At 41.4% G+C, this 21350-nt stretch overlaps 1 protein-coding gene across 1 annotated transcript; it reads right to left on the minus strand.

Annotated features, from left to right (window-relative positions):
* Positions 1-838: 838 nt before the first annotated feature.
* mid1 (midline 1) lies at positions 839-14030 on the minus strand. Its single transcript, XM_083908796.1, has 9 exons — positions 13353-14030; positions 6494-6589; positions 5917-6024; positions 4174-4322; positions 3962-4089; positions 3326-3469; positions 2381-2542; positions 2061-2268; positions 839-1790 (listed from the first exon to the last, which is right to left on the minus strand). The coding sequence occupies exons 1-9, from the start codon at positions 14019-14021 to the stop codon at positions 1442-1444; spliced, it is 2013 nt and encodes a 670-aa protein (XP_083764922.1). The 5' UTR covers positions 14022-14030; the 3' UTR covers positions 839-1441.
* Between the last annotated feature and the right edge of the window lie 7320 nt (positions 14031-21350).

Here is a 21350-nt window from a genome sequence, read left to right on the forward strand (position 1 = left end):
ACATATTAGGAGGATTTTATGGCCAGTTGCTTTAGATTTATTACATAATGCATCTTTAAGAATAAAGCTGTATAGAAATTATGCATTTGTTTGGATACGTTGTTGTGTGATTATCTGAAAATGTGAAATATTGAAACATTTTAATTTTACATGTGTATGCGATGGAACAATTATACTGACAAATGCACCTTATTCTCTTCCATATTTTTACACGATATATTATTTAAATACATTTTTTTTTTTTAAATCATAACAGTACTAGTTTTATGTATTATAGTTCATATATATACATACATACATATATATATATAATTCAAACTAAAACCATGTGTAGGGATCAATTATATCCACATGGATGATTCCCAGTACTTAATACTGGTGGCATTACATGGTGGTGGTAGTATTAACACACTGCAGCTCCGTCTGCAGGGTTTCTCACAGAAAGGTCACTCAGAGTTCAGATCTGTATTTTTGTCTTTGTTTGTTGAAGGGAGTCTGCAGATGTATGCACCAGCACAAAAGGAAATGTCAGAGCGAATCTTGTCAGAAGCTGCATTTTGGCTCAGTGTGTGGGTCACAGTGAATGCTGTAAAACAAGACTGACACATTTTCTCTGTGACGGAATTGATGGCGCTTTCTTTGCTCCACGGTGCTCTTAGAGCCTTTTCAAGCTTTAATTGGAGATCGGGTAAAAAATGAACGTAAGCAAGGCAAATGAGTCACACAGGCGACCAAATTAAATCACTTTTATTATATGTTTTTAGGAAGACATGTGGAAACTGTGGCGCTCTTAACGCTGAATTGCATAAGAGCATTTTGTCTATCACGTCTGACTAATTTCAAATTAAATGTTCTATGTGAAACTACTGTTCTCTCATTGATTCAAGTGCATTTTCCTTGCAAAAACGATTTCAAGCAAATATTCATGTGCATGCCAATGTGGTATAGAAATACATTTTACAGGGACAACGTTGTCTCCTCAAAGTGCTATCAATTAAACAATCTTACAACACAACCTTTCAAAAAGATAAAGAGTCAAAGAGCCTGCTTGTCACTTGTGCTTATGTTTTGTTTTCCATCACCCTGAACAATACAGAAATAGAAAGAGTGTGAAATATCAACTTAGACATAAAAATACAATCTGGAGCTTAAAAAAAAATATCTCCACAAATTTAAACTGTAAGCAATCCCTTAAAAACCATTAAGCTAAATAATGTACACAAATGTGCAAAGCAGTTTTTTTAAAAACAAAATTTACAAAATTCAACATAAGATTTATTGGGAATGTACACCTGGGTATGTAAAGGTCATTTGGTTAATGTTTTTGCCATAAAGTAGAAAGTCGTCATCACAGTCAGAGAGGTGCAGGTAGTGGTGGAATCTTCTTTTTTTTGGGGGGGGGGGCTCACAAAAAGGGAAAATCCAGCAGGACGGGTTTTTGTCAGTGGTTGAAATATGTCCCCTCTAAGTGATCTGGGATGGGCAGTCCTGTGAGGATCGTTATGCACCTATTCCACACATTAAACACAGCGCAAACCGGCTGAGCGAAGGCAATGTCAAACGTGTACAGGTGCTGAGAACCGACGGCGTCGTAGAAGGACAGAGATCCAGAGTCGTAGTCCAGCAAAACTCCAAGACGCCGTAGGTTGGCTGAAGGCTCGATGGGCATCTCCTTGCTGTTGTGACGCACCACCCACGACGTGTTGCAGCGAGACAGTACCCAGGAGGAGGAGTTTTTGCCAATCCACTCGTGTTTTGGTGCAGACTTGTATGAGATGCCCACTGCAAACCTGAAAAGTGAAAAGTGAGACTTAATAACACACATTATCTACAATTATATGAATACCACTTGAAGTCTGTGCAAGCTTCTCTGTCAGGCTGTGTTTAGGCAGAGTGATATTATGTCTTGGAGCTGATGCAGTTCTAAACAAAATCTCACAAAACTTAACACATTTTATGTTGTGAAAATAATATATGTACCAACTTTAAGTGCAATCTAGCCAATAATTTGTACCAGACTGGTGAACAAACCAACCAATCATCAGATTGACATTTTTTACCATGTGCTTCCTCCTATCAGAGCCTCCCAGTAATGACGCCCACTGTCAATGTAGACATTTCCTGTGACGCCATAGCTGCTGTGGCTGGAGAAGCGGTCCTGACTGTGGCTCTTCTTGGACAACGTCTCGTCCTTCTCCACAGTCAAGTTGTCGTGGGACACCCTCAACTTACGATGAGCCGACTTTGGATCCAGCTTGAATGGCTGACCTTTGAAAACATTTATTTTTTTATTTATTTTATGGTTTGAAAAAGTGCATTACAATTCTCAGCGGTAGTTACTGACGCATGAGATTTTGTTTAACTGCTGAACTTCACATACTGTTTGTCTTGAGTTTGCCTGGTTCACTGCTGCGGTTTCCAGCCTGGTTTATGGCCTTCACAATAAAGACGTACTTTGTGCCACACTGGAGTCCGTGTACAGTGTAGTGATTTTGCTTGATGTTTGGTACAATCATCCAGCTATCAACAGAACTGCATAAACCTGCATCACAGATGGAGAGAGACAGTGAGTCACGTACAGAGAACAAACTCTTCAACTCTTCTTTCATGCCTGTAATTAAGCAGTCAGACAGTATAGCAGTGTGTGTGTGTGTGTGTGTTTTTTTTGATCTACTGAAGCTGTTATTCTGAATCATCAAATATCGCAGCTTAGCCCCTCACTCAACTGTACTTGGGCACTGAGGCACATGAGAATAAATTGTTTCATCAAGCATGTTTTGACCTCATTAGAGCGATCAATTAAAACAACCAGCTGTTGTTTAACCCACTGACAATACTGAGCATATGTTTTGCATCTAAATGTAAATCTAGTCATATAGACAATGCAAAAAATGCTGTATATTTTAATTTTGACACCCAAGAGCGAATATAAATATTATCCTTTGGTGTAACATGTTGATTTTTGATGTTTAAAGGTGCATTGTGTAATAAATCTAAAGCAACTGGCCATTAAATCCTCCTAATATGTCACAGAGACTCATAACATACTGAAATCATGTTTTGGCATGTGGCGCCACCTACCGCCGTCTACCAATCATTGCAGTCAGTAGAGTCTCAGCTGCCGAGCAACCACGGGTTGTCAGTTACGTCAGAAAACGAAACCAAAAAGACCTCAGTATTTTGAATTTGAATGTAGTAACCGTTTTTGGCCACATTCTTACATATGCCACCTTAAAGTAAATGTTCTAAATCCCTTCATTATTTTCCCATTTTCTACCACAAGCATTACACTGTACATTCACCAGGCGGCTGAACATAGACTTACTGACAACATTAGATTGGTTGGTGAAGATGGCGTACTGAAGTTCATATGATATGACAGAGAACTCATCATCCGATGTCCAGTGAACTGTGATGGTGTCATATGATGCTGTGCACAATTCCTCGCGGATCGTGGGTGGATTTGGCGCTGCAATCGGGAAAAAAAAAAAAGACAAACATTGACGTCGTTGGAAGCCGAGCAGATGACTTTCGTCGTGCGACAGGCATAGAAAAATCAGAACAACTCAAACAGCACCATCCATTTGTGTTTTTGTCCTGCCAAGTGTAATTAAGCAGTTCCTGTAGCTGTTACAGCTACAGCCCTCATGCAGTTAAATTCATGCTGCACAACAGGCACTAAGCATAAAACAATCAAACCTGTTTCATTTAGCGGAAAATAAACACTCAGTAGCGCAGTAGTTGTTTGTCACTGGCACAATTATCGCTGAGCCATAAACTCACTGCTTATATGCATGCAAAATTGAAAGGTAATGTGGAGATACGTTTAAGTGCACCATTAAGGTTTAATGAAGACACAGCTAAAACAAACAAAACTATATCAATTTGCAGACAAGTCAATTAAGTGCAATAAAATACTAATAAGAAGAAAAAGTACTATTTGCTTTATAACGCCACTCACCTGTGAGATAATCTAAGCCTTCGAGCATTTTCTTCTCCCTTGTGAAGTCCAAAACAAAACTATCAAATGTATCATTGAGATTGATTTCTGGTAGCAGGATCTGAGACGACGCTGTCGCCATTGATACTCTGCAATAAAGAAGCACAAACAAAACATTATGTGGGTTTTATTCGTTCTTATGTTGATGGTATTGCCTTTGGCCAGAGCCTCACCTCTCACAGGTACTTTTAGCCGTCTGAAGGAAGCGAGTGTGGTCCGTCTCCTTGAGGCTTTGGTCGGCCTGAGTGATGAGGGAGGAGGACCTCTCGATGCACTGTTTACAGCTGGCTATCTGCTGGGCCAGTTTCCTCATTCGCACAGCCTGGACAGGAAATGTGGATAAATGAAAAGCTCGCTAAATCACAAACCAATGAATGACCTGCTGTATGACGCATCGATCTGCCAGACGGTAGATTTGATTTTCTCTCGCCAAAACACAAAATGCTTCTGAGGAAAAATCCGATTTACACCTACCACAATGTGATTTTTTTTTTTTTGCAGCTGTGTAATCGTGTTGTAAAAGCATCACTGGAATGAGCGGCGTGTATATGAAACATCCCTCATAATACTGTCACATTAACCAGACCCCTCCAACCCCCCCCCCCCCCACCTCCTCTGTGCCTCCCTGGCTGAAAAAAACCTCACGACTTGACATGAGGCACAGGGTGAGGAAGGAAAGAGTCCTCCTCCAGAGACCAGGAGATGGTCATCACAGGAACCGGGGGCTGATCTTACTCTGACACTGAGCGCAGCACAGCACGCCACTGTCTGTCTACTACAGTACAGCAAGGGAAAAGGAAGGGAAATGATTCAAGAGGCACAGGACATTCACAGGACATGTATGGACACAGGTGCCAGACGTACATCACAGCTGTGGAATCATACTTTACTTATTCTAGTACTATATGTACTACAGCGGCAAGAGAAGGTGTGATATGGAGTCACGGGTTGATTGTTTGTACTATTCCGTAATGACTAATGCATTTCATATAGTTATCAAATTGCCTCTGTCAAGCGGTGACACTAAATTTAGGTAATTTCATGTTATAATCTCAAAGGAATGCAGACAGAACATTTTCATTTGGTTTAAAGACATAATCATCTGACAGTGAAAAGAAATGAAGAACACAAAAGGAAAAAAATAAAACGAATCTTCAGAGAGAGCTGTGCTGTGCCGAATTTTAATTTTGGAATAAAATAATTATTAACCCCCGAGTTTGGCTTTCTATTTTCATTAAAACCTCACATATCAGCGTTAGAGTCATAAAAATGATATGTGAGAGACATAAAGTGGAGCTAATCTGCAGTAATGCGAAACAAAAATCTAGTGCAAGGTACAGCAGAAGCTGCAGGCCGGACTTGAAGAAATGAGACCGTGGCATCGAAAAAATTCCTGTGCAACCGTGGGTTTTAATGCTTATAAATCACACTGACAATTTGGAAGACGACGGATGGTTGCAGATTCTGCTCATAGTTACATGTACATGCGCTGAAGAGTTTTAGCGAACAGCAGTGATTTGTCACCGCTGAGTTAAAGTAGGCACAGTGTGTGTGTGTGTGTGTGTGTGTGTGTGTGTGTGTGTGTGTGTGTGTGTGTGTGTGTGTGTGTGTGTGTATCTGGCATCCCTATGTTGTGGGGACCTAAATCTGTTTACACGGTCACATTATGGGGACGTGTCTTTCTCATGGGGACATACATTTTAAGGTGTTTTAAAGTGATGCTGAGGTCAGGGTTAGGTTTAGGTCAGTTGTGTTTATGGTTAAGGTTAGACTCAGTGTCCAGGAAATGAATGAAAGTCAATGCAATGTCCTCTGAAGTTATGGAAACCAGTGTGTGTGTGTGTGTGTGTCCTTATCAGGACGCACAAGGTGATAAACAAAGGTTATCAAGACACTAGAGGTAATACACACGTTACCTTCCCCTCCTTTATCTTCGTGGCTATGATTTGTCTCCGCTGCTGTATGATATTAATCAGCAGCTCACACTCCTCCAGCAGCTTGTTTTCTTGTCGCGATGCATTTACCTAGACAGAACATCAAGTATGTTTAGATAAGAGACAGTCAGTACTGGAAGTACATTTAATTTGCTTCAAGAAAATATTGCACGGCACATCAGTGAAGTTGCAATCAATCTTAGACAAAGATAAGCGGCAGAACTGAATCTAATAGACGTCATTTAATGTCACGTTGGGCAGGTCAGAGTGGCAATCAACTGGATATTAATAATGCACATTTAAAATGAGCTTTAATGTCGTCAGTGTAAACATTTGGCAAACACTTTATCTGAAAACACTCAATTTGCAGAAAAACTGAGTTCATCATTTGAGGAATGATTGACCCAGAGGTTAATGAACAATTAATTTTGTAGGCATGAAAAGCAAGATACAGTAATTCATCATCATCATCATCATCATCGCGGTGTGTTAATAATTCCCATGAAATGCCACAGACTTTAAGAGCTCCACCTGAATGGGAACAGATAAACAACCTCACCTCCACGTGTTGGCAGGTTTGGATAAGTTTGCCCATCAGACTTTCCAACTCACTGGTCCTCTTGATTAGATTGCTGAGGTTGGAATCCAAGGCTTGCTGCAAAACAAAATTGAAAAGGTAAATTTCATCACATACTGTCCCCACCATAAAGCTGTAAACAGCCGAATAAATCTTGCAGGAGAGGTAGGTGAATAGGACCGTATCTGGCATGGGGTATAACGGGGCACAGAGGAGGACACACAAAACTGCCATTTTGATATGACCGGACACATTTGAGCTGTGATCAGTGTGGAGCCCCCGCCACCGCCCTCCGGTCCTCTCTGTGTGTGCCAAAGATCCCATCATGCTGCCTGCTGGGGCCACGGAGCTTAGCAAAGCATCTGCCAGTGATTTGGACAACTAAACCCCGGCTGTGTTAATTACTGACACAGATCAAAGGCTTATGCCTCAAACTCAATCTCTTCGTGTAATTGGGTAGCACAATGTCTGCGTTGGTACAAAAACTTCTGTTTGTTACCCTGAAATAATCGAAGTGAAATTCAGAACTAGACAACAGTGAGCAAAAGCCTCAGGTCACCACCAGTCTGACGGATTTTATGATCGTTGGCATTTGGATTTGAATTTTAACTCGACCTTTATCCCTTTAAGGTACTACTCAACCGTTTGGTCGACCACACTTTGAGACACTATATCTCATTGAAAAATGCACCAAGCTGAACTTACTAACACTTAATGTGACTTGCTCTGAATGTTGTACTTTATGAATTATGCAAACCAGGTTTATTATGAACAGACGTCTCAACCGTTTGGTAGAGGCCTGTATCTGAAATACTGTAGGGTCTAATTTAAAAATAAATACAAATAATTTTTCCTTTGCTTTTTTCGTGGTGCATACCTTGAAGCAGGGGTTCTCAAAGTTTTGATGCCTGAGGGCCAATTTTGGAACCCAACGTTGGACTGAGGGCCGCCAAAGGAAAAAAAAGAAAAAACCAGAAAGAAATCCATTTGTGATAATTTTAATGACCAGATTGCAGTTCTACAGTTTACACTTATTGGTCTGTATCCAGTAATGTCCAATAACAAGCTTAGTAGCTCCTGAATTAAAACTATCAACTGTAATTCATTGCGGGCCGCCATAAATGTTTCTGCGGGCCGACATTGGCCCCCGGGCCTCACTTTGAGAACCAATGCCTTAAAGGGTTAAGTAAACTTAAAACTATACATGTTTCCCATGTGTATGTAAGTTGATTTCTGATCCAGACTGTATGTAAACGTGTGCCTTCCAGTAGCAAAAGGATCTGTGAAGCCTCCAGATTTGCCAGTCACAGACGTCACTTGCAACCTACGAGACAATACTGACTCTAAATCATGTCCACACATGTACTGTGTTCTATTCTCCTCTGAATGGGAACCTCCATCCATCCATCCATCATCTACCGATTTATCCTCCACCGGAGGGACGTGGCGGGTGCTGTGCCAATCTCAGCTGACATAGGGCGATAGGCGAGGTACACCCTGGACAGATCGCCACTCCATCACAGGGCCACACATAGAGACAAACAACCATTCGCTCTCACAGAGTGTCCAATTTACCTAATCCCCATATTGCATGTTTTTGGACTGTGGGAGGAAGCCAGAGAACCCGGAGAAAACCTAAGAACACACAGGGAGAACATGCAAACTCTGCAGAAAGGCCCTTCCAAACGGGGCTCAAACCTGGGTCTTCTTCTTACAAAATGGACATCACGCTCTGTCGAAGAAGACCTAAAAACTAGCAACTGAGACCATTGATACATAAGGAAAATGTTATAAATCAAGTGAGTAGATATGAATCATTCATTCAAACAGAGTTCTTTTTGCCCTCTGGTGGCTAACTGTGACTTCCTGGGCCTCGCCGGTCAAACTGGAGGACGACATCCATTTTTTAAATGCAGTCTATGTTTGTGATTTTAAAGAATTGCCATGAGATGCATTTGATGTTTTTTCAACACTTGTTCAAATTCCATAAATACCAAAAATAGAATTATTCATGAGGAGAGAAAAAGAAGCAATGCTTTCAGGCTTTGAGAAGGACACTCTCAAAGTTGTGAGACCTTTTTCAGCTCAGGTGTTTCACATGGTGATTTGTGTGCGTCACTGTGGACTAAAAATAGCCGAGGCCTAATTTCACTGCTCTCACATATGATGTACAGGATGATTTATTGAAATAGAAAGCCATTTCAGAAGCTGAGCTGCAGATAAAGGTGAAATGGGTTATTATAATAATGCACATTACATATACATCACCAAGTATATATATAAGCTTAGAGGTGTTCTTGTTTGATAATCACATGTAGATACTGAGACAGAGAGAGCACATGGAAGAGAGAGAAAGCGTTTGCTCTCTCATTTTTCTTTTAAAAATTGAATGTGCCTAAAATATGGTTTCTTTTGCAACATTAATGCTCGCCGTGTTTTCAGAGCGCTCTCTCTAATGGAAGTCTCTTTCCTAAAACCATTTAAAGCGTACGAAAGGAAAGAATAGCAGCTTCCTTTTGTATGCAAAGGCTTCTGGTCCCACACCTTTGCTTTGGCCAGTCTCCCTTCCTTCCTCGCACAGTCCTAACAGGTCACTGTCAGGACCTGCTGTTTCATCCTGTGTCAGCATAAAAAAAATTACTTTCTTTAATCTGATCTATATTTTAGCCACTTTTACTTTGACTCCACTACATTCCCTAAATAAATGGTGTACTTTTACATCCCTGTCAAACTATCTTTACTGGTTACTACCAAATAAAATCAGAAGAAGAAGAGTTGGTAATGGTCTGTATTTACAGTGTATAGAACTGTTCTAATCTTGATGAGCTGCTTTACAACTACAGTTTTGCCATTTACCCATTCACACATCTTTCATACTCATTCACATGCTGCAGCATGGGATTAAAGGTGCATTATGTAATAAATCTAAATCAACTGGCCATAAAATCCTCCTAATATGTCACAGAGACTCAGGAATAATGTTCATATAACAAACTGAACTCACCAACAACAGTGCAGCCAAAATATTTGCATTAAAAAAAGTATTTTGCAGACTGCAAATCATGTTTATGTTTTGAAATCATGTTTTGGCATGTGGCGCCACCTACAGCCATCTACCAATCATTGCAGTCAGTAGATTCTTAGCTGCCGAGCAACCACGGGTTGCCAGTTACGTCAGAAAACGAAACCTAAAAGACCTCAGTATTTTGAATTTCAATATAGTACCACATATTTTGGCCACATTCTTACATATGGCACTGTCTTACTCAAGGACACATAAAGACTATAGCAGAGCCAGGAATTGAACCCACAACCTTTTTTGATACTTAAATACAATAAATGTCATATACTTCAAGACTTTTACTTAAGTAATGTTATAAAAAATGACTTGAACTTCTACCAGAGTCATTTTCTGCTATAGATACTTGTGCTTTAGTATCCCTTTAAGGTACTTTATACAAGACAGCTGGTTCTTTACGCAGTATGTGCCTCATAGTCATAATATACAGTTTTCAATCTCATGGTACAGAAATATTTATAAAATAAGTTTTCCTTCACTCTTCAGAAGATCTGGACACGTTAATGACGTTAGCAGACTTCAGTCATGTTTCATACATTGTACATCAGGTCGGCTGTTTTGTTTTTTTCTGTAACCTAAAGATGACGATGTAAAAGATGAACAGGAATCTTTACGATTCAGAGAGTCAAGGAGTGCATTCCGATGTGCTGATTTGCTGCATTTTACACACCATGTACTTTGAAATGTCATTAAATCATATTTGTGTGTGTGTGTGTGTGTGAAATGAGCTGAGGGTGTCACTAACTCGGTGAGTGATGCACTCTTGAAAATCATTTTAATCACTTTTAATTTGGGTGAAATGACTATCCATGTTAGAAAGTCAAAGAATATTTATTTTTATTTGATCTTTATTTATACAGGGAAGATCCTTGACTGTCAATGACAGGATTCACTGTTACAGTTTTGGCAGAATAATAATATATAGTTTTTTTTAAAACACGCACACAACATTCACACAAGCGCACAAAAAATACAATTATAAAACACTTATAACACTGGTTGATGGCAGGGCAAGGGTAAAGTGCTAAGAGAAGCATGAAGAGTCTGTGTGGTGTAGTGTCTTACATGTATTAATGGAGACCGGTCTCCATTAATATAGAAAGATCCTGCGTATGTGTGACATTCCTGGTGCTTTATGTGTTTCTTCCCACAGCTCAAAGCTATTCCACTCAAATTTCACTTCAGACTGAACACTGCCTGTGAATATGTGAGCGCAATTTACATAATGACACATACATAATGGATGATAGATACATAATAACAGATGCCGAACATGGATCACATCATACAGTGGGATGTCATACAGGAATAAGTGCATTATGTACACACACACACACACACATGCTCTCTCTCCCACGCCTTTTCAATGTCACACCATCCCTTTGAGAGAGACTTTCAGGGAAAATGTGAGCCAGTGTGGCTGTAAACATGTGTTTGGAAAAACCAACAACTATCAACAAGCTCAGCTGCCTGCCACCTGGGCTCTGTCCTGTGTGCCACGAGAAAAAATCAAATTCTCTCTCGGATGGAAATAGCCCTTTCCTCTGTCACTGGAGGCTTTTTAACAATGCAGCCACAACTGCACACGATACAAGGGTCAGTGTGACAAAATAAATCATAGATCAATGGAATATATCCCTTTGTAAAAAACAACAACAACACACCACTAAGGATATAATACAGCAGAGAAAGAACATAAAGTAGCTATTAAATGGACTGTATTCATCTCAATCTGCTCTGCCTTTTACCATGTGTGCATGATAAGAGAAGAACAAACCACCTTAAGAACCACTAAGACTACATTAACATGTCCCATTACACAATTTAGCTGAATGTACTTTACGCCCATTTTAACCTAGTTTTTTCAAAGGGTAATTAAATCAATTCCAGAACACATAAGTCTGTCCCTGAATGTGTAAAGTAAAGAAATGCTGCTGATCACCTGCTCCATCTCCTGGTGTGAATGATCACTCCCCACACAGAGAAAGCGGCCAGAAGAATTCTGCACAATGATAGCATATAGGATAGATTAGGACCGGTCCACTGACCTGATCTGGCCCAAATGTTGCATTCCACGTCTACTGTGACAAAACTGTTGTGAAAACAGACGACCAAAAAGGGCTTTGAGTGATAATGTGATCCAGTAAACCTTGCTTTTGTGAGTCATGCACGGCCACAGTGAGTGCGCTCTTGTTTTTATATACCATGCAACCTAGAGGACGATGAAGAGGAAGGTTTGACTCCATGCAGCAGAGTTTGTAGCAGACAGAGGATTTTTTTTTTCTTAAGTAATTGCTGTACTTGCAACTCTTCTCTCTTAAAGGCTTCAAAATAAAGCTTCACTGCATAATTTTCTTCTCATGGCTCTAAAAATACCTTTAGCGGTCAGTGGAGCCACAGTAGAGACCAACTGTGTTGTTTAAATGCTGACCCAATAAGCAAAAAATCGCTCTTAAAAACTCAAGTCAAGTTTACAATGGTGGGAAAACCGAGCGACCTTTTTTATGCTCCAGCAAACGGCGTCGTTTAATGTATTATTGATCATTAGCTGAAAGTGAGCACTTCTACTTTACATAAAGCTATGAAAGCGGTCTCTTGCAATTGGGGTCTTGACGTTCTGTTCAGGAATGGTCAGGTCATGGATGACTTCAAACTCACTTTGCCGTTTTCCAGTTTTCGGAAGCATTTAACACGAAGATGGGTCTAATGAACGCAATTGGGTTTAAAAGATAAAGCTGGGGAAGTTGCACATTTTTGCTATGGTCAACAAATCCAATGAAAAGACCAAAACCAAAGCAGATTAACTTCAACTAAAGCCACAGAGAAAATCTTGGGGTTTTCTCTTTTCCTTCATTTAAAAGCTATTTTTCCTCATTTGCATTAGTTTTTAGGAAAGAGTAAATCATGTAACAGTGGAAAACACACATTTATTTAAATTTTGTACCCCAAATGAGAGAAATGTGTCAATGTAAATGACATACAATACATCTACAAAATCCTACTTTAACTATTTGTAATTTATGTACCTATGTTGTTGACTAACTTAAAGTTATTACCTTGTCTAGACAAATCACGCCGCCCTAAATCGAGTTTTACAATATGTTTTATCATTGTAAGCCTAAAACCACACAGAGTAATGGGTCGGGAAAGTAATATTCCCTGGAAAAGTATGGATCTCTGGGATTAATGTGATAAATGAACATTATCATAATGACTACATGTCACACAGTGCAATAACAATGTGGTTGACCAACGGAGACGATGAAGCTGTAAGTGTCTTTGGCTCCAGAGGTTTGTCTGAACGATCAAATAAGTGAACAGTTTGGTCTTTTCATGGGATGTGAAATAATAACATTTCATATGTTGTTCCATATGCCACTGTAGGTTTACTTAAAGACACATTTGATGTCTAATTTGATAACAATGAACACTGATTTGCACTTGAAGATGAAGATCAAGTCATAATTAAAGTTTGCATTCGCTTAATTTGATTCTTCAGAGAAACTCATCTGCTTTTGCGTTCCGGGTAAAAGTCGCTGCACTTTCAGCGTCCATGCAATGAAAGTTAAAAATATGCAACTATAATAATAGAACAAATATATTTGATGATTTGCGTATGAGCTCAGTGTCTGCTTACATTTCTATGCCACTGAAATCAAGCAGTTCAAAGACAAACTCTGTACATTTACTGTGATGCTGCATAAGGTGAAAAAAAGGGTGTTGAAATATGTTCTTTCGTCAGTGCATCATTCCATGTCTTACCTTGAGTTTGTCGTATCGGTCACTGAGGGCTGCTACTTGGTGGTCTCGGTGTCGGCCCACCAGCTTACACAGCGCACAGATCAACTGTTCGTCTGTCACACAGTACATGTTGACCTTCTCGTTTTCGTGCTCCAGACACATAAGCCCCCGCAGATGGGTGTCCTGCAAGGGCTCAATTAGACGGTGGCCCGTGAAGGGCTTCTTGTTGGGGTGGGTGGCCTTAAGGCACTCGTCGCAGTAGGACACTTCACAGGTCACGCAAGTCTTCACGGCGTCCTGCGGAGGGTCCTGCTCACAGAACTGGCACTGAACCCGGTCACTGGGGGAAGTCATGGCTTTGCGGTCGGGGAGGACTGCTCGCTCGCGTCGGGTCTCGTTAGGAGAATTGGGTCCACTCTGAGAGGCTTTCTGGTAACGGTCGATGATGTTCTGCAATGTAACGTTGCGCTTCAGTCCCTCCAGGCCCCTCTGGTTCAGGGTGATGACATGGCGACAGGTTGGGCACTGAAAGGCGTTGATGGACTGGATTGGCTCGCTGGGGGTGCAGTGGGAGACCAGGATGCGGTGAGCACAGTTGAAACAAAGGCTGTGAGCACAAGGCAAGAGCAGCGGGTCCTCAAAGAGCTCCAGACAGATTGGGCAGGTCAGTTCCGACTCCAGTGTTTCCATTTTCAGGCGAAACAAATAGGAGTTGTGCGCGAAATCCAGGGAAGCTGATCAGCTATCTGTAAAAGATCAAATAAGAATGAATGTAAACATAGTCGTTGCTCGGAAACCACTTTTTTTTTCTTTTTTTTGCATCAGATTAATAGATCACTGACAAAATATGCATCGGCAACTAAAATTGGCTTTTTCAATTTCCATATGATTTGAATATCAACTAAAAATGCGTGAATACATCACCTTTTGTCTTTATTATATAATGAAATTATACCAAAAACCTATTATCATTAAGTGCAGACAATGACGCCTCATTCATATTCTGTCTGTGTTATCAAGTCCTTCGAAAATATGATTTGCTCTCAGTCTTTCCACAACAAACGGAATATAAAATATAATGATTATAAATATGCAAATGTGCGTTGTAGATATCTGATTCACTGAAATGAGGCAAAGTTGTCAAATAAACTGAGCCAGCGCTCATTTACATACAATTGGTGTATAAGACGTGCGTATGCTCGAGTTGGCTGAACTTATAACTTTTAAGAATGCAGGAAAAACTGATTTTAATTTGGCACAGGACTAGTCTCGCCTGTCCCCATGTGCTCTATTCTACAGTGAGGTCAGCAGGCCAGCAGGTCTGTGTGGACTGACAGCTCAGCCAAGCAGAAATCTATTGGCCTGCTTGCTGATGGCTGGGGCTCCACACTATCACAGACACTGAGCCTTTGTTCCCAGCTGGTCAGACACTCCAGCTGCGAGTGGACACACTGTGCTCACAGCGCCTTTTCCTATGTGAACCCGCTACCGCCACTCATTATGTGCGAAAAAAGGCAAAAGCTCATTATCAGGACAGTTCTGTTCGGCGCTAGTAGCCTTTTGAAGTTTGCGAGAATACGGCAATTACATCCGAGCGGCAGACCTGTCTTGTTGTTTCCACTCCAGTCAAATCTTTGCAGACATTCAGCTGTCCCACTGTAGTGCACAAGACAAGAGGCAATTGTTTGCGCTTCTCTCTGGTGACTGAGCTGCATCTATCTGTGGGCCTTTGTTTCTGTGCTATCTCTTTCTTTCAAGGCAAAGCACTGAATGCAAGTGTCTAAAAGTTGTTGCAATACATAAAAAGGAGCATCTTCACTCAGTCTTGACAAGCTAAGCCTTTTGGAAATCTCTTATAAGCCTCATTAAAATCTAAAATGCTCTCAATTTCACACACCCCAGCTCATCATAAGAAGCATAAAACAAAAGTAGAACACGTGAAAGTTTGACACGGTTTCGCTGTGAAACCCAAGACATTTTTTCCCCAAACAAAGATAATCTGCCACAGCAGATTGTCTCATAAAAACAGGTTGTCAATTCAGCCGCTGCTGCCCTACATACAACATGAATACAGAGTTTAGTGTTACAAACACAATGCACACACACTCGTCCGCTGATGTCATCACCTGTGATACGAAAAAAGCCACAGCGTTTACAAAAGCCTGTAAAACAACACCGTGCCAAAGATCCACCGCACACTGTATCACAGCCCCGAGTAAGTTATGCACTCCTGAGCGCTCCCTCATTCATACACAGTTTACCCACCGATGGATTTCGCCCAGCTTCGCACTTCCGAGACATTTCTGCTGAAGGGAAACTTCTGACCTGATTCATGAAAATATATTTATGACAACAAACGCAGCATCCGTAAGCCCCGGCATGCTGTGGAGAGAGAGGGGGCGTCCAGATGGCTCCGAGTCCTCACACTAATCCTGCAGCAGAGCTGTCATTAAGCTAGAGATTGAGCAAGAGGTAGTAGCAAGCACAACAGGAAAAGTTGCCCGACAATTCCAGGAAAGCCAGCTCCACCTACAGCTGGAGTGCTGGCCAGTACTAGGAGAGAGAGAGAGTGAGAATGAGAGCAGACAAAAGTGAGAGAGAGAGCGAGGGAGTCAAAATCAGCAAATAAGCAGAGGAAAAGGATTGTGCAGAGCCACAGCCAATGTCCTCACAGTCAGGTTAGTGTCCTCAGCCCTGCCCATTCAGGAATTCAGAGGCGTTTCAGATTTCCATGTGTGACCGTCCCTCTCCGTCTAAGAGCACAATGGCTGTGGATTTGGAACTTTTCCTTTGGCTGTAACCACGAAGGATTCAAAGAGAAAGTCTGAAAGACACCAACGCGGATGAGAGGACGCAGGGCTGCTTTGTAACGTGGGACAGAAGTCGGAAATTCCCTCAGCATCCAACAAATAACGATGAAGGGGGGGGCGTGGAGGATTACATCACTGTTGGAAGTCTGTAACTCCATAAGTGCATTAAGAGCGGCCACACACTTGAAAACCGCACTAAGCTCTGTGGGCTCTGTGTGAAATAATCACAAAGTAAACTCCTCATTCAAGACATCCAGTCTGAACAGATCTCTACAAATGAACACTTCTACCTAACGTCATCTGCTGTATCCTCATTTACCCTCATTTTCAGCCCTTATGTGGGAATCACCGAGGTACCATCTGCTTACCATGAGCGCCTATTTCCAGACCGACCCCTGCTGTGGTCCATTTTAATTCTCCTGTCATTCACAGGAGTCTCCAGAGTGACACAGATACACACTGTAAATATTTAAGAATCGGGGGGTGAGCTACACTATATGACTTAGTAGATGCACATGGGTAAGATAAATGCAGGTTTCCCCACATTTTGGTTTACATCAAGGACTTTCCAGGACCAATTCCCCTCAAATTCATAGACTGAACGTGCAGCTTAAGATGGAAGGGCAACTTGTAAGAGCCTCTTCTTCACTCACGGGCGTCCACTTTTATTGATTTGCAGCACGCTCTGCATCCAGCCGAGCGATTGTCCTTGGGATCTTGGGCGAGACGGTCTTTGCTTTGATGAGCAACAGATCTTAAAAATGTCTCAGGCATCACGTAATTCGCTCACTCTTGCTCTGCATGGAATCTCTCAATGCACATCAAGCATGTGACAACCAAGGGCAGGAGACATTTACTGAAATATCAACTTCTTTCTTCAAGCACATTCAATGACCCATGTCTCATTTTGGGCGATTTTCAAGAACTTTCAAGGGCCTTGGACATCTGTTTTTCAAATTCACAAACTTTTCAACTATTTCAAGGAGCCATATGTGAGAGAAAACTCTAATCTTCAGCCATCTTTAAAGGCGCCATATGTAAGAATGCGGCCCAAAAAACGGTTACTACACTCAAATTCAAAACAGGTCTTTCAGGTTTCGATTTCTCTGCCGTTGTAGCTCAGACATAACTGGCAACCCACGTTTGCTCGGCAGCTGAGACTCTACTGACTGCAATGATTGGTAGATGACGGTAGGTGGCGCCACATGCCAAAACATGATTTCAAAACATCAACATGATTTACAGTCCACAAAAGATATTATTCCTGAGTCTCTGTGACATATTAGGAGGATTTTATGGCCAGTTTCTTTTATTTATTACATAAAGCACCTTTAAGTTTAATTACTCGCATATTCTTAATATAAGCAGCCATAACTTACAATAAGACACAAACTGCGGTTTCCTCCCAAGAAACCAATGAGCCAGGCATCTGGACCTGATACACTATCTCAAGGTTTACTAACTAAATACGTATCAGACCTGGCAACCTGCGATGACGCCTCACTGTTCAGATGTCAGGCATCGTCTCAGTTCTCCACGGACCTGAGCTGTCTTCAATAAAATCTTTCAACTTAACTAACATCACTGACTCCAGAGGTTCATTCAAAACACAGTGGGAACCGTGTATCTGTTACCGTTCATAAATAGCTGCGTTTTACTGAGAACCAAAAGAAATAATGCTTTACAAAACAAGAAAATCTTCTTCTGCTTTATTTCCTTTGTGCAGTTAAATGCAAATCGTTCAAGCGTGCAGCAAAAGTTGGACTTTGGATGTCTATGCAAAACAAAAAGATCAAGTCCAGGGCCAGTCGAGTGTAAAAGTGCAGCTTTTATAACTTAACAGAGGCCTACGTTAGTGCTGAGGGATGCGTCGTTATAATCTTATCGGGTTTTTGCACTCCGACACTATAAAATGTTGAGATCAAAAAGAATCAGACGGCCAACAGTTCAATTCACTAAGCTGCAACAAACCCAAATTTACTGAGACAACAGCTAGTCTCGTATCATAAAAACAAACAATAAATCAATGTCATACACGTAGGTTTCTATAGCAGCAGGGTTATGATTCAAGATGCTGAGCATCAGCAGATATAGCAGGTGTGAGACTCCGGCACTTAACTGCGAGGCTCTTAATTGTCCAATGATGAACTCGAGTATTAACGTAACATTTTGATTTGATGGGAAAATAATAGGTCATTTAGAGATGAAACAATTACAGTGTCACATAGAGGAAGACGATATCCTGCTCGAGCACTCTGTAATCCCTTTGGTTATGGTTTTTTATCGCCCCTTAATGATAAGCGCTGAAGTGGGCATTTAGCAAGTGAGGGAGTGCGATTGCTCGTCGGCGTCTTTCCCCGGGGCAGACACCTAACATATTTGTCTGTAATCCTGTCTTCACAGTGTAGCTGTGACCAATGTGTGGCCTGTTGCTGCTGCTGCTGCCGAAAGCAGCCAGCTCAGCAGCAGCAGCAGCAGCGGCGCACTCAGGCCTAACGTGATTTACAGCTGTAGCAGCAGCAGTCAGACGATTAGAGTGACAAAACAGATATGCTGCTGCACACATTACTGGGATTAGCTTCGCGGAGCCTGCACAGGCCTGACCAACAGCCTACATAATTTTTATTAAAACAATCGTGCAGGGTTAAAGTTAATTGCAAATCTCCACGTTTCAGCCACTGAAGCCATTTGTCAGACTGGATTACACTGGAAAGGAATAACAATGGGCTTGTTTTTTTTCACTGTGGACCGAGTCTGGCAAACTGATACGGCCAAAAGATTATCACGCTCTCAAATCAGCTGATTTTGACTATTATTGTAATGAAATATCACATTGTTAGAGTTTTGCTCCCGATGGACAGTTAAAGAAACAAGCACATTGTGGCTTAAAGTTGAATTAAGTTACTGTAAAACACAATTGGGTTACATTTGTGTGTGTGTTCTTGTACATGTGGCTTTGTGAAGACCAGAAATAGAACAAACCATACAGAGGGAGAACATACCACATCTTTAAAGGGCTTTTTAGGGGTTAAGACCACGTTTTAGGGACATGGTTAGAATTGGGTTTGGGTTAAGTAACGGGTAAAGGTTAGGGTTAGGCACAGTTGTGATGGTTAAGGTAAGGGCGAGGGAATGCATTACTACACTCTTAGAAATAAAAGTGCTAAGTAGAACCAGATAAGGTTCTCCGGCTTGTCCTCACAGGAGAACCCTTTTGTAAAGGTTCCACCAAGAACCCCTTTATTCAGGAAAGGGGTTTTAAAGGGTTCTCTGAATCAAAATGGTTCTTACTGGAACCATTAGTGTTGCCAAGAACCATTGAAAAACCCCTTCTTCTGGAAAGGGTTTTTCAGAAGCAGATGGTTCCAGGCAGAACCTCAGCCCTTGTACAAGAACCCTTTTGGAACCCTTATTTCTAAGAGTGTATGAGGGTCCTCATCATGAATCTATGAATGAAGATTACTTTTGTCTTGTTGATTTAACAACCAATAATTGATACGACTGCAGTGATGGATCGATTTTGCTCTGTGTGGCTGAATTATGATTCGATTGAAAAAACAAATTGATCATTTGCAGCAAATACACTATTTTATGTTTTATTTGCTGCAACTGGAACCTGCTCACGTGTACTCTCACTGTTGAAATAACTCAAAATATGAATATGGAAAAGAAATATAAAACATATGGGTGAGACCCTCAGTAGGAAATGTCTAACTAAATGATGTCTGTAATATAATATATACAGGGTTTCCCCTGGTTAAAAAAAAAAAAAGTAGAAGAGTCGAGTAACAGTCTCCCACAGAGTGATAACTTGAAATGGAGGGAGATTGTTTTTGCCTTTCATTCCTCTGTTCGTTTACTGTCTCCGTACAACAGGCCATCGTGGTCACACAGCAGTTTGCAGCGAGCTCTCATTTCCTCTCTGCGGCTTGGCAGGTGGCATCAGCGGGGAAACACTGTATCCTCTCTGCAACCACAGGAACTTCACAGCACTGAAAGTGACTTTCCCCCCCCCCCCCCTCCCACCCCCCGAGCATGAGGCTGCAGCACAGCCGCAGGGAGAGACGCCGCTGAAGCCTCTGGGCTCCAAACTCCAGAGCAGCAGTGTTTGTCAGTGTCACAAAAGAATGAAGGCTTTTTTTTTTTTTAACTGCTGAGGGGTGGGAAAAACGTCCAAAGAGCGACACCGTGTGGCTGGTGTATGAAGTACAGCAAAAAGAGGTGATTTCTTCCCATTAAAAAATGCCACAAGTCAACAGAGAAAATAAGAACTCAAAGAATTCTGTTCTATTCTATATATTAAGGTATGTTCCTTTATATTCTACAGTTAACCACTGGCAATATTAGGGATAATATTTCACAAATTCACCCTCAGTTAAGCCTTGACTCAAAAACCAGTGCAGTTGTGCAGTGACGGCTTAATATCTATTTGTCACAGCAGGGATCAGAGGCGTTTGTGCATGCTTGGGTGGGAGGAAGAGTCTAACATTCCTCTTCACAAGAACAAGATAGGTTACTAATTAAAAGGAGGGGGGGGGGACACGTCAGACACAACTGCAAATGTCCCACTTTTGCTCTCCCTTCTCTTTCCCTGTGAAACAGATCTCCTGAGCGTGCGGGCCTGTCACAAAACTGTGTGCAAAAGCAATCGCCGTGAGCAACCGTGAAGGAGAGAAAATGTGTGTTTATCTCTCATCTTATCTGTGAAGTAAGTGCTATTTTTTTTTTGCCGCCATATTATGAATGAGAGGCCCGGCTTTATCCCCCCTCGGTGCTCCAGTGGAACCACTTGAGGTTGCACAAAGGTAATAAAAAAAACCTCTTACAAGGACACAAGGGAATGAATACCCTGACTGTAAATCCAGGAATCATGCTGCAAGGTAGACTACACTGACTTCACTAACAAACTGGTGCAGCCAGAGCCAATGGAAAAGTGCAAACAAAAAAAATGCAAGTATACTGCGTTTTACACTGGAAAGCAAAGAATCACAAAAATTCCCCTTGGCCTTCTCACTTAGTCATCTTATCCTTTATCTGCCATGGAAAACAGGGCCAAACAAACTCAGCACTGCCTCGAAACTTGTGAATACACGGTGACTCAGTGTTTTGGCAGCAAACACCTGAAAGCGCTGTGTTTATCCCCCTGACTTACCTGCCACATGATTACATCCATGAACAGGCAAGAAAGAATAAGAGCCACCCTTTAACG

Source organism: Microchirus variegatus (genome assembly GCF_963457635.1).
Source record: "Microchirus variegatus genome assembly, chromosome: 22".
Lineage (NCBI taxonomy): Eukaryota > Metazoa > Chordata > Actinopteri > Pleuronectiformes > Soleidae > Microchirus > Microchirus variegatus.